Source organism: Schistocerca gregaria, chromosome 4, assembly GCF_023897955.1.
Source record: "Schistocerca gregaria isolate iqSchGreg1 chromosome 4, iqSchGreg1.2, whole genome shotgun sequence".
Taxonomy (NCBI): Eukaryota; Metazoa; Arthropoda; class Insecta; order Orthoptera; family Acrididae; genus Schistocerca; species Schistocerca gregaria.
This window is the reverse complement of record NC_064923.1, coordinates 495223324-495235851: the sequence shown is the minus strand read 5'-3', so window position 1 is coordinate 495235851 and position 12528 is coordinate 495223324. Positions and strand designations below refer to the sequence as shown.

Sequence of the window (12528 nt, the reverse complement as noted above, 5' to 3'; positions counted from 1 at the left end):
CAGCAACTGGTACTCAGCCCATCTATGTATACATCTAAATAGATACTCCAACAAGCCACCATAAAGTACAGAGCAGAGGGTACCCTGTACCACTACTACTCATTTCTTTTCCTATTCCACTCGCAAATAGGCGAGGGAAAAACGAATGTCAATATGCTTGATAAGTATGGAAGTGTGATTACGCATATCAATCACATCGTGATTACGGGTAGCATGGGGTTCACGCCTGAGCCTCAGGACATGCACTAGCAGCGCATGTCGGGTGTTTCAAGCGTCAACTTCGCGTTTTAATATCTCGGGATGTAATGGGGATATTGCAATGCAATCAACGCCATTGTGTATGTGCTTTGTCATGCTATGGATTGCTGAAGAAAAAATATAGGAGGTCCATTAAAAAAAAAAAAACATAAGTTTGTGTTAAAAAACAAATATGCTTTCGTTTTATAATGTTTCCAAATATGTACATTAATGGCCCCAGCCCTACATTGATACCGGTGAAAGTCATTTTCCAATAGCTGTTATTGTTCCAGAGATATTTTGGGTGGACAGATAGCTGGGACACCCTGTTTACTGGAGTGACCTGTGCCTTTATCCAGTCACTTGGGAATCTCTGCTGGGCGAGAGATTAATAATAAAAGCAAGCTATGTAAGGAGCCAATGCTTTAGAGTATTTTTTGTAAAATCGAACTGGGATTCCACCTTGATCTGGTGATTTACTTACTTTCAAATCTTTCAGTTGTTTCTCTACAACAGTGATGCTTATTACTATGTCATCCATGTAGGAGTCTGTCCGATGGTCAAATGACAGTATGTCTGTATGATTCTCCTGTATGAACAGGTTCTTGAATGTGAAATTTAAAACTTCGGTTTTTGTTTTGCTATCTTCAACTGCCATACAAGACTGATGAACAAGGGACTGAATGGGAGCCTTAGACCCACTTAATGGTTTTACGTAAGACCAGAATTTCCTCAGGTTCTCTGCCAGGTCTTTTGTTAAGGTGTAACAGTGGTAGGTGGTGGTGTAACAGTGGTAGGTGGTGGTGTTTCTGCATAGATCTTTTCACAGATGTCCGAATCTCTTAACAACCTTCACTTGTCATTTGTGAGTTCCATTTTGAACTGAGAGCACAACAGCCTCTGCCTCCTCAGTGTCCTCCAAAGCATTGTGGATTTTTCCCATCCTGCAATCCACTTACTAGGCACATAACTCTCCAGACCATAATTTACAATCTGCTTAAACTTTGCCCATAATTCTTCTTGCAGTGGTTAAGTAACTTCACCACACATAAACTAACATGAAAATCAATGCTAAATGTTCTCTGTGTACCCTGAAGCAAACGCTTACAGGGTGCCGGGGCAGAATGACATTACTGGAATAAGTGATGCCAGTTCAATGTCTAAGTAAGATGCTAATACCTGCTTATCTGCTCTATCTAGCAGAAACACTCTCCTAGTCTTCTTGACTGATTCATTAAACTTTTGTAGTCATAATTGCTATAATGACTCATGATTAGTTCTGGAAAACAGTTTGCTGTACCCCTCTCCACAAAGTTCATCAACCGGACACATTTCTCAAACATTAAAAGTGACTCACCTCATAGCAAGGCATTTTCCAGAATTTTTGCCAACCACAAAAGAGGAAAACCGACAAGGATGTGTGGAGATTGTCTGAGAAGAAATTTTCCGAAATAGACATCTTACTGGTGTGTTCCTCTCTGCACAACATAATGTTTTACAGTCTTTCTCACAAAACACGACACATAAATATGTGAAAATAAAAATGTGTTCTTTTCTATTTGATCCTAATCCATTTTAGTTTTGGTTCATATACTAAAATCAATGAAGAATTGTTTTGCGAGAGCGAGGTACAAGGCGTGAATGTGCTACAGGAAATTACCCACTAATGCACAAGAGTGCACATGAAAAAATCTGCATAACCAGTTATGATCATATACTGCTAATTATTTCTCAATAGCACAGGAGCAACATTGGTCTAAAACTTAAGTGGGTAGTCACGGCAAAATGTTAACTGTTCATATTTCTAAGCTTTACAGAACTACTTTGCCAATCAATATCATCAGTCTCTGTTGTTTGGGCATTTGAGCAGATCGATTCTTTTTCCACGAGGTATCGTTCCAGGAATATCAATGTAATAAAGTCAGTACAAGAAAACAGCAAGGGACATTGATTACTCTAAGATTATAGTATATGACAGTTTGAGAAAATAAATATTACTTTGACTGTCTATAATTTCGCTGAGGGTTTCTTGTTTTTACAGGCGTAACTAACTTGAAATATTGGCATAAGTGTTGTCAATCTCTGAGGAAAAGAATAATTGTACTGCAGTTTTAATGGAAATATGAGATAGCACTTAAGTGAAAACACAGTTTAGAATAGAATGAAACAAAATTCTAACAAAAGAATACATAACTTCTCATGCATGAGAAAAGTCTCAAGTAACTAGAAGTATTCAAGACATCCATGAATAACCTGCTGGAAGGCCTGTGTTATACGAAAATGGCAACTACTCAGCATCCTACTCCAATTCCAAAAAAAGTCTACACAGCAAATGGTTAATGAGAAAGAAATTTCAAAGTAAAGTGCTTGTCTGATTTTAAAGTGGGTCACTGTAAAAGATATATTGCAAATTTAGTCCAACTGTCAATGAAAGTGTTAGCTGGAACGTTGTGCGGAAAATGCAACATTCTTATATTAAATTGACTGACAAGATGACAAGACATTTGAGCTGAGTGATACAATTTACAGACACAACTGCAGAGTCCCACCAAAATTGCATGCTGCTGCAAAATTAATGTTAAGTTACAAAGGGTTATGTATAGTACAGCAGTAACTGATATCTTCAGGCTTCATTTCTTGACAAAAGCTTCACTGGTAAAATGTCTGGAGAAGTAGAGACCTGTTTACAAAAAGTTAGAGCATCTCCCAATAATCACGATGATTTAATTATCTGTATTAATGCAGATATTCTGAAGATATGGGTTGGTTGGCAAAGTTCTGTTGATTAACTTGCTTGTTCACTGCACACCAACAGACTCTCTTAATTGAAGTATTTTCAAGATACAGTTTCTGAGGCAAAACTATCAATAGTTTAAAGGTTTAAAGTAGAAAATGGAAAATACAATTTTAAATATCAATAAAACAGTTTCATACAGTTTTTGATTAAAGTGCCCAGCATCATCAGGCTGGTTAGAACATAGACACACACGAGCGAACACAAGCAGACACATATGGGGGCAACAGTTATCTTTTCTTTGACATAACTCATACACCTTATATTCATGATAGCGAAAAGTACATTTGGTGTCATTCAATATGCAAATTAAAGTTTCTGGGACAACCTGTTTCACAGTATTTTTCTTTTCCTTATTTTAACCATGAGTCTGGTTCAATAAAAGAACATGGCTGCACTCCCATTACGAGTACCAGCAGGTGACTTGTTAAGACATGGAAACTTATTTTTTAAGTATGTCAATCTTCGAAAATGTCAACATGACAACTCTGAAGATGTACAGATGCTAATTACAAATACAACAGTTTGATTATTAAAAAATCAGTGGCAAAACCTTAATCTGAGTTGATATTCATGCTGTTTATTTTCTTGATTAAATTTAATAACTATAAACTGTAAACGTTACATGTAATTTTAGTCCTGCTATAAAAACAACAGTATTTTTTTTTTTCCAGCTGGAAAATCATTATAAGTTGATGTCATTAAACACATCAATTTGTATGTCCAATTATATTACCTTTGGTTCAGGTGGTGGCTCCAAGCCCAATCTGATCTTCTCCTGCTCTTCCTTCCAAGCTTCTCTTCTGTTTTGTCTACGAAGCTTTTTCCTTTCTTTTTTTGTAAGGAACACAGGCATGTACACTGGTTTTAAAGGATCGGCTGTGTAAAAAGTAGAATATCTTTTACCATCTGAGTGACATGAGAATCCGTTAACTATGTAATATGCAAAGGTGACTGAGAGGTTGGGTAAGAAAATCTTACTAAATAGTAACAAGTTACAGAAAAAGAAACATAATAAAAATAAACAACTGTTTGCCAAATGGAGAGAAACAATTATTTAATGTTCTTGCGATAAAATATCTTTCTGCCACCAAATACTATTTTATTTTTATTCTTCTTGGTTTGTGACAATCACGAGGGAGCAAATTATTCTTGGTAAAAGGACAGAGATAAAAATGAGAAGACTGTTACATGATTTACATGAAATTCACACAGTGTAGTTAACATAATTTTTTTTTTTGTAATGGAGAGTCCTTGGTAGAATATAAATAGTTTAAAGAGGAAAGACGACTCACAGTCACATAACCAAGACGGAGAACTTTGCTAGCTTCTGGACGAATTCTCTTCAGAGCTAGAATGAGGTACATACCCGGAGGGCACGAGTGCCCGGGCACCCACCCCACTCACCCACACCAGTGTGTTAGACAGAGTGTACAATGATGTGAAGCAATGAACCGGGAGGTTCAGATAGAACAGGGGAGAAGGGGGCCTATGGAGAAGATGTTCCCACCTCAACATCTTTAAACTTACTCGCCCAATGATGCACAGTACTCACATTTACACAATCACCATAAACTGCTTTCATTCTCTGATGAATCTCCGTTGGGGTGGCACCTTCTGCTGTCAAGAATTCAATGACTGCACATTGTTTAAATAGCATTGACTGACCGTCTGCGCAAGGTTCTATACTTTATGCTGTAACAACACAACCATTCAATGCTAAGGCTTCCTACCAACTGGAGTTGTAAAGAAGAGGCTACGGAACAGACCTGTACCTGATGCATACCAATGCTGCCAACTACTGAAGATTTATGAAGGTGGAGGCACTACTTTTCAGCCAATCCTCATAAGTACTGACTAGCCATTCTGTCTCTCTGAAATTTCATAGTTTTCTGAAATGAATTTTCTGAGTTCATGATGATGGTAGCAACAATAACAGCTGAAGTGGCACAGAAGGATCTAACACAGGTTTAAGAATTCTAGTAACTTGCTATCACACAAATATTTAAAAATCAATTCAGACATTGGTATGCCATTAGCTTGAGGAAAAACATTTTGGTTCCGTTGTATGCCTACGAAAACAGAGGCTGGAGGTTGGTGTTACTATCTCCATTTATTGAGTGTCCATAATAAACGTTACATGAAACAGCAAACATATTTTATTTTTCATTAGATTTGCTGTCAAAATTCACTGTTTTTAAGCCTTTAAGCTCACTCACAGCAAAAAGCATTGACGTGCTACTTTTAATCTAAAACACATTATACATTAATTCCCAATATCTTATAAAACATTTCACTTACTTGGAGGTCGCATCTGTGTTGGGTGTTCCACCAGGTGACTGATAGCCATATCCTTTAGTTCAAATTTTCCATCTTTTACAGTAAACCTGAAAATGGTATACACTTTAGACAGGACGAGTTACACAAAAATCTGAATATTTTAAATCCAGACAATTTTAATGCTTACTGCCACAACTGAAGTGAGTAGGATCGCTATTATTAATGAGCTGAATTAAATTATAACATTATGTATAACCTCTTTTACCAATACCACCTCACTGTTGAACAAAATGTATCAGTAGTATTTTTATTTAGTTGCAGGTACAACTACATTACTGAATTCAAATACCTGATCAATTGTAAGAATAAGAATGGTGAAACCTGACAAATTTTACATGCTAAATGTATGTAATTATATTAGCTGTAATGGTTAAGGGCACAAACAAATGTGAGATACAAAGCCATAATATTTTTGATAGCTTAACACAAGAAGGATGTCTGAAAAATAACTGAAATGTGTATAAAGTCAGTGCCTGTCATTTGTACTTTAAAATTCTTTCTACAGGCCAGACAAGTTCGCAAAACAATCAAGTAGTCAGTCAATCATCTCTAAATGTCCTGCTTATAATCATATGAACAATTATATCGTGTGTGTGTGTGTGTGTGTGTGTGTGTGTGTGTGAGAGTGATTATTCAACAAATACCATTTTACACTATAGAATATGTTGTGAAGAACAGCTCGCTGTAAAAAGATTACGACTTCTGAGGATGAAAAGGAAAAAGGGGTTCACTTGTGAGTGAACACAGCAAGTCTAATTTCCAATTTTACTTTAGAAAAAGCACCCACAAATTTCAATCCAAGTGTTAGCTTGAGGTTAGTACCTTAAATTGTGCAGGCTCATTGTTATCATCAACTAATGTTTAGACTAAATACTTGCCTGACTAGTGTTAAGGTGACCTCTCACGGGACATGAAAACATTGGAAATTATAAAACAAATCTCAATCTTGGAACCTATTTTGATGGAGTATGTTACTTCTGAATCTTGGGAGACAATACAACTGCGAGAATATGGATATTATGCATGCTGCAACTGACATTAGGCACTTCACCTATATCCAGTTTAAAACAAAAAATTTCTGACAGATAGTGTAGCTGCAGGACAGTTTCAAAATGGTGCCCGTAGGTGATGTACATCAGAAGCACTGTGCCGTCATTGAATTTCTCACAGCAGAGAAATTCACAAACACTTACGCAAAGTCTATGGAGCATCTGCTGTAGACAAAAGTATAGTTAGTTGCTGGCTATGGAGGGTGAGGTTATCAGAATGTGGTTCAGCAGAGCTCCACGATTTGCAGAAGCTGAGGAGTCCATCCATGGCTGTCAATCTGACATGTTGCACCAAGCTGATGCAAGGACAGACGCATTATGACTTGGCAGTTGGTGCTGCATCAATCAATCAGCAAAGGAAGTTCACACAGTGAAGCACTGGCTCCACTGCCAGGACAAGGACTGGTACCGACAGGGCACACACGCCCTGGTTTCGTGCTGGAGGAAGGCCACAGAACAGGGTGGAGATCATGTGGAAAAACAGGATGTATGGATCAAACACCATTCTTTCGTGTGTATAATTCTCATTATGTTCAATAAAGAATTTTTGGAGAAAAAAAATGTGGTGCATTACTTTCTGGGCAAACCTCGTACAAGATGAAGAACACGTCTTTTGGGGGAACAAACAATGTTTGAAACATTTATCTATCAAAGACGTTTGAGAAATGACAATAAGGTAACAATTATTAACATTGAAATTCATTCTAAAAGTAGATAAATGTATTTTAAAAATATTCTTGTAAAATCGTAGCCTAAGCATAAAGAATCAATACCTTGCCCTTTGGTGATGTAGTTTTGTTCTAAATTGTTAGTTTAGTTTTAACAATTTTGCCCTAAAAATGATGCAGTAATAAACATACAAAGAAAAAATGCAACAATGAAAATTTAATGAAAAGAGGACAAATAGTTTATGTGATGGAACATTACCGAAAGAACACTATGTTAGGAACTGCATCATGTCATACACAGTTGTACTTCCTGTTTTTATTTTTACTGTCAGTTTTGGTCAAATTGAGACCTTCCTCGCCCATAAAAGACGTATTCAACTATCCATTCCACAATTGCAAAGACTATCATTTTACAAATGTCCTATTTGGGTTTAACATGTGTTACAAAAAACATGTACTCTGACTTGCAGTGTGAACATTAATATGCCTGGAACAAGAGTAGGCTAATTTGTTATGGCCACATTAATGTTATATCTAAATAGAATATTTCAAGAATGATTAGTTTCTGCAGCTGAATATAACTTTTATGGCCCAAGGGTGGCCTGAATTCGACTAAAATTGATAGTCGAAATAAAAAAGTAGTAAAATTGTGTATCAACCAGTTCCAAACAATTGTGAAAACTATCCAATACTGTCGCACAAAATATAAGGATTACAAAGTTAATTTTAAAATATATACATGAAAGTACCTGCAAGGAAAAACAGACGATCATTACCGTAACTAACACATCCCAATGTTTTACAAATTGTATGAAGCACTGTGGTATATTTTCTGCTTCAGCATTTTAAAGGCTAAATATTCAAAACTGATAGCCAGGATCTGCATTAATTGCGCATCTGAAACTCATCAGCTCATAGCCGCACTTTTTACATGTCAAAAAATTAATATATGGAAGGCATAAAAGTTGAATTTTAATTGTAATCAAACATTTGGTAGGGTTCTTCAGGGATGTTTTAATACACAAAATTATGAAAGATATAGAACAAGTTCAGATTGGGCAAAAATGGAACAGGAAATTGGATGATATTTTAAGGAACCATTTGGCTCAGGGAAGACACTGCAACCATAAATCTGGATATCCAAAGATAGATTTGAATTCCTCTCCTCCTGAAAGTGAGTCTAGTGTCTTAACTATTGTGTCAACTAGTTTCATTTTAGTATTGCGCAAAAAAGATCCTCCATATTTCATAACATAAATAAATCAATAAAAGTTAATTGCTTTGTGTGTGCCTCCCTATGAGAGCTCTTCAAACACTGATTGCTGAAATCTTGACAAGGCAGTAAGTGCTCCTCCTTGCCCCTTCCCCAGTTGTATCAACAGTTTATGATGTATCACTATAAAGTTTGTTGAGATTATGAGAGTAAACAGTTTGAATTGTTGTCGCAAAGAGACAGTATTTAATTCTTTTGCAATACATTAAAAATCAATTAGGGGACACCATGCCCAGGGATACCAGCATGCTTCCATGTGTATTGTTCCTGTATCTGTTGAAGTCACCTCTCAAACCTTAATCTCAATACAATTATGTCAAGTACAAATACAAAATGTCCAACTTGTATAAAGGTTAAACGAAAATCTGTCTCCTGTCTCAAGCTATTACATTAGCATTCCAAGAGCAAACAAGTATTAAAATAATACTGGTAGCTCTTCCATAAAATTTTGTCAGGTGACGTGTAAAACATACAGGTGCTTGATTTATAACCCGACTTACCTTTCATCTTTCAAAATCACTGCATCCCACCATTCCACATTAGGTACTTCATCTTCCTGGTGCTCTGTCTTGGGTGCAATTAGAGCAAGTTTTGTAGCTGAAGTAATTCCTGTCTTTTTGGCAATTTGTGCAATCTCATTTTGAAGTCTCTCGAGTTGTGCCTGAAAAATGTATACAATATTTCACATAAGGTCTTAAATCAGCCTCTGTAAGTCAACACCAAGTTTCAATATGACATAAATAACTAACTCTTGACATTCAAGACCACAGTATGAATTAATAAATGGGAATACTACAGCTAACAAGCAAGGTAGAAATCAGACTGAAGAAAACGGACATTTTGGGAAACAAACAGAGTTTAAATAAATGTTCCTCTAACAAATGATAAAGGAAAATCAGAAGAAAGGAAGATTTATAGAAACAAAGAGACAGAAAGGAAAGAGCAAACCATCCTTACTGTTTTAACAAAGACAGAACTCTAAGATAATATAATAATGCAATACTGATGCATACTGCATCTTGAGGATGCCAAAGAAGTGGGTTTGCTCAGTGAGTAACATTCATGATGTCATAGTACAATTCAATGCGACTACAAAATTCGATTGCAGTCAGACACCATATTGGATTCATTGTATTCCATTTTGTTCATATTATAAGTTGAGTGATATGGCATATGTCATTTCAGTGGAATGATGCACTGAAGATTTATCACAAACGAGTCACTCTAGGTAGAAGCTGTTATACTTAGTGTCAGTTAATGGCACTTTATGGTAAATGCTTTCAGGATATTGTAAAAAGACAGATAATGTCTGAATTTCCAATGTTCACCGGGGTATAATGAGTAGAGGCATGGGATAATGGAGTTCATGGATGTATGTTCGCATCCTATTCTAAACTATTTTTTTTTTCCTTATTCAGATTTGTAACAGATGCTGGGACATTCTTAGTAATATAATGTAATATAATACAAGCATCTACTGCAATATTCAATATTATAGCACATCCTATTCTAAACTATTTTTTTTTTCCTTATTCAGATTTGTAACAAATGCTGGGACATTCTTAGTAATATAATGTAATATAATACAAGCATCTACTGCAATATTCAATATTATAGCACATAAGAGCTCATCTTCTCAGGAATGAGTTTCTTTGAGTTTGTGACCTAAAAAACAAAAGATGGAATTACTGCAAATGAAAGATCAGTGATGGCATTTATATTCTGGCTTGTCACAAATATTTGGACATTTCTCTATGGTGAGATTTCTGAGGGTGTGGTAAGTGAAGAACATTAAACCATTGCTTAAATTGTTGTGAGAGGAATAAGTGGCAATAACATTCATTTTCTTGCTTGTCATACATATTTGGCTGTTTATTTTCAAATACACTGTGATGTCCGAGAGTGTGGTTATGCAGGAACCTAAGTGGACAACTTATAAGTCAACAGAGCTTCTTACAGGCCAATTCAGTGAAATCACTAGGCAGTACTGTTACAGAGACTTTCTGCTTTTATTATGTCATCATGAATGTCAACCAAAAAGCAATCAATTCTTTGGCAGCTGGGAGAGAGAGGTCCTGATGCAAGCTTCTAAGTGACATACTTTTCTTTGTTATTACAGGGAAGTGTTCTACATCTATTTCTTCCTTTGGTTTTCTGATATTTCCAAAAGGAAGCATTTTAGTCCAACAGTTTCGACTACACTATAACTTCCATTATAAATGTCATATACCCTGTATACCTCTTTAGACCTCCAAGTATTGTTATGTCGTCCATTAAATTTGGCACAAACTCTTTCTTCACCAGACAGTAGTTCAGCAAGAAAGGAGCTTACCTTCATCCTCATTCTGTCGGCCAGCTGTTGAAATTTTCCTGGCTCGTGGAAACGTAAAGCACGCTTGCCACGAACAGCAGGTTTTGCGCCAATACGGGGGTCAAAGAACTGTGTTTCAGAGAGGTCCTCTACAACTCTGTCTTGTAGCTGTTGCCTGAATTCCTCACGTTTTTTAGCTCTAATATTTGCCTGTGGAAAAAGAAGATATAAATAAGCAATAGGATATAGAATGGAAAATATGAGGGAAGTCTGCTAGTGATTTATTTATTAATAGAAGAGCTAATATACAAAATGCAAAGTTAGATCCTCCTTGAACCATGAACAAGTACAGGTAGGAACTTGAGTATTGAAACAGAAAGAAAAAGTGTTCAACATAATTCTGTTTTTTGTTTTGTTTTTGAGAACGCAGATGTGGGTGGTTGTGTTAGATGGAAGAACATGATCAAAAAACAATAGAATTTGCTGCCATATGTTAAAAAGAAGCCTTAGTATCACAAAATTTTAATGTATCAATTAGTAAAAATAAAAAATCTTTTATTATTACATGTTAAAGATGTATAACAATGTCTTCTCTAAACACAAAATGCTTTTACTGGTACATAGAAGAGGCACAGATCACAAGACTCCCAGTACATTGCAGTTATGACGAAGAGTTCTACAAGCACTATAATGTTGAGAGAGTAGGATGTACTAATGTCAATTACATAACACAGTTTTTCACTTTTATTTAAGAGAAAGTTGAGTGGCTGCAATTGAAACGTAATGTCAACTGGAGAAACAGTTATCATATAGTTCATAATTTATTTATTTCCATTCCTATATGAAACAATTTTATATTGCAAGCATTGCAATGAGATCAGTTTTGACCACCTCTGATGATCACCATCTAAATCTACATCCTTACTCTTCAAATCGCTGTGAAGTGCATAGTACATAATACTTTCTGCCGTACTATGTATTAGGTTTTCTTCCTTTTCCAATTACCTATGGAATGTGGGAAGAAAGAATGTTTAAATACCTTTGTGCACACTGTAACTAGTCTAATTTTATTCCTATAGGGACAACATATGAGAAACTGAAATATTCCTAAATTCTTCATTTAATAGTGGTTCTTGCTATCAATACAAAAGTTGCGATAGTACTGGCACAAACTAAAATGATCATAACAGATATACGAATAATTAAATCAAACAGGAACAAATGCCACAAATTACAGTTACGAGGGTTGACTGAAAAGCAATGCCGCCACCTCCGTAACTATTCAACAGTTGGCAGCATTGGTATGCGGCAGGTACTGGCTTGTTCCATAGTCTCTTCTCTACAGTTCCAGTCGGCGGGAAGCCTTAGCACTGAATGGTTGTGTCAGTGTCAAGTATGGGACCCTGTGCAGACGGTCGGTCAATGCAGTTTAAGCAACATCCAGTCATTGAATTCTTGACAGCAGAAGGTGTCATCCTGAAGGAGATTCATCAGAGAATGAAAGCAGTTTATGGTGATTGTGTTGATGTGAGTAGTGTGTATCATTGAGCGAGTAAGTTTAAGATGTTGAGGTGTGAACATATGACCAGCGTGACAGACAAAGACTTAGACGTCCTGTGACAGCAACCACTGAGCGTCACAAGCAAAATGTTGATTTCCTTGATCGTGGAACAACAATAAATTCAGAGCGTTATATCACAATGTTGCGAACTCTGAAATGATGGCAAACAAGAGTCCGAAAGGAAAAGGGGAATGTTTTCCTGCAGCATGACAATGCCAGACTACACACTTCATGTGCCACCACAGCACAACTTCAGAGACTGAATCTCACCTCCACATGGCATCCTCCATACAGT

At 36.3% G+C, this 12528-nt stretch overlaps 1 protein-coding gene across 1 annotated transcript in view; it reads right to left on the bottom strand.

The window, feature by feature from the left end:
• The window catches only part of LOC126267181 (U4/U6 small nuclear ribonucleoprotein Prp3), a 51615-nt gene that overhangs the window by 17807 nt on the left and 21280 nt on the right, over positions 1-12528 (bottom strand). Inside the window, exons 6-9 of the mRNA XM_049972144.1 lie at positions 10694-10882; positions 8862-9022; positions 5333-5418; positions 3768-3910 (exon numbers count right to left, since the gene is read on the bottom strand). Coding sequence (XP_049828101.1) covers positions 3768-3910; positions 5333-5418; positions 8862-9022; positions 10694-10882 — 579 coding nt within the window. The remainder of the gene's footprint in view (positions 1-3767; positions 3911-5332; positions 5419-8861; positions 9023-10693; positions 10883-12528) is intronic.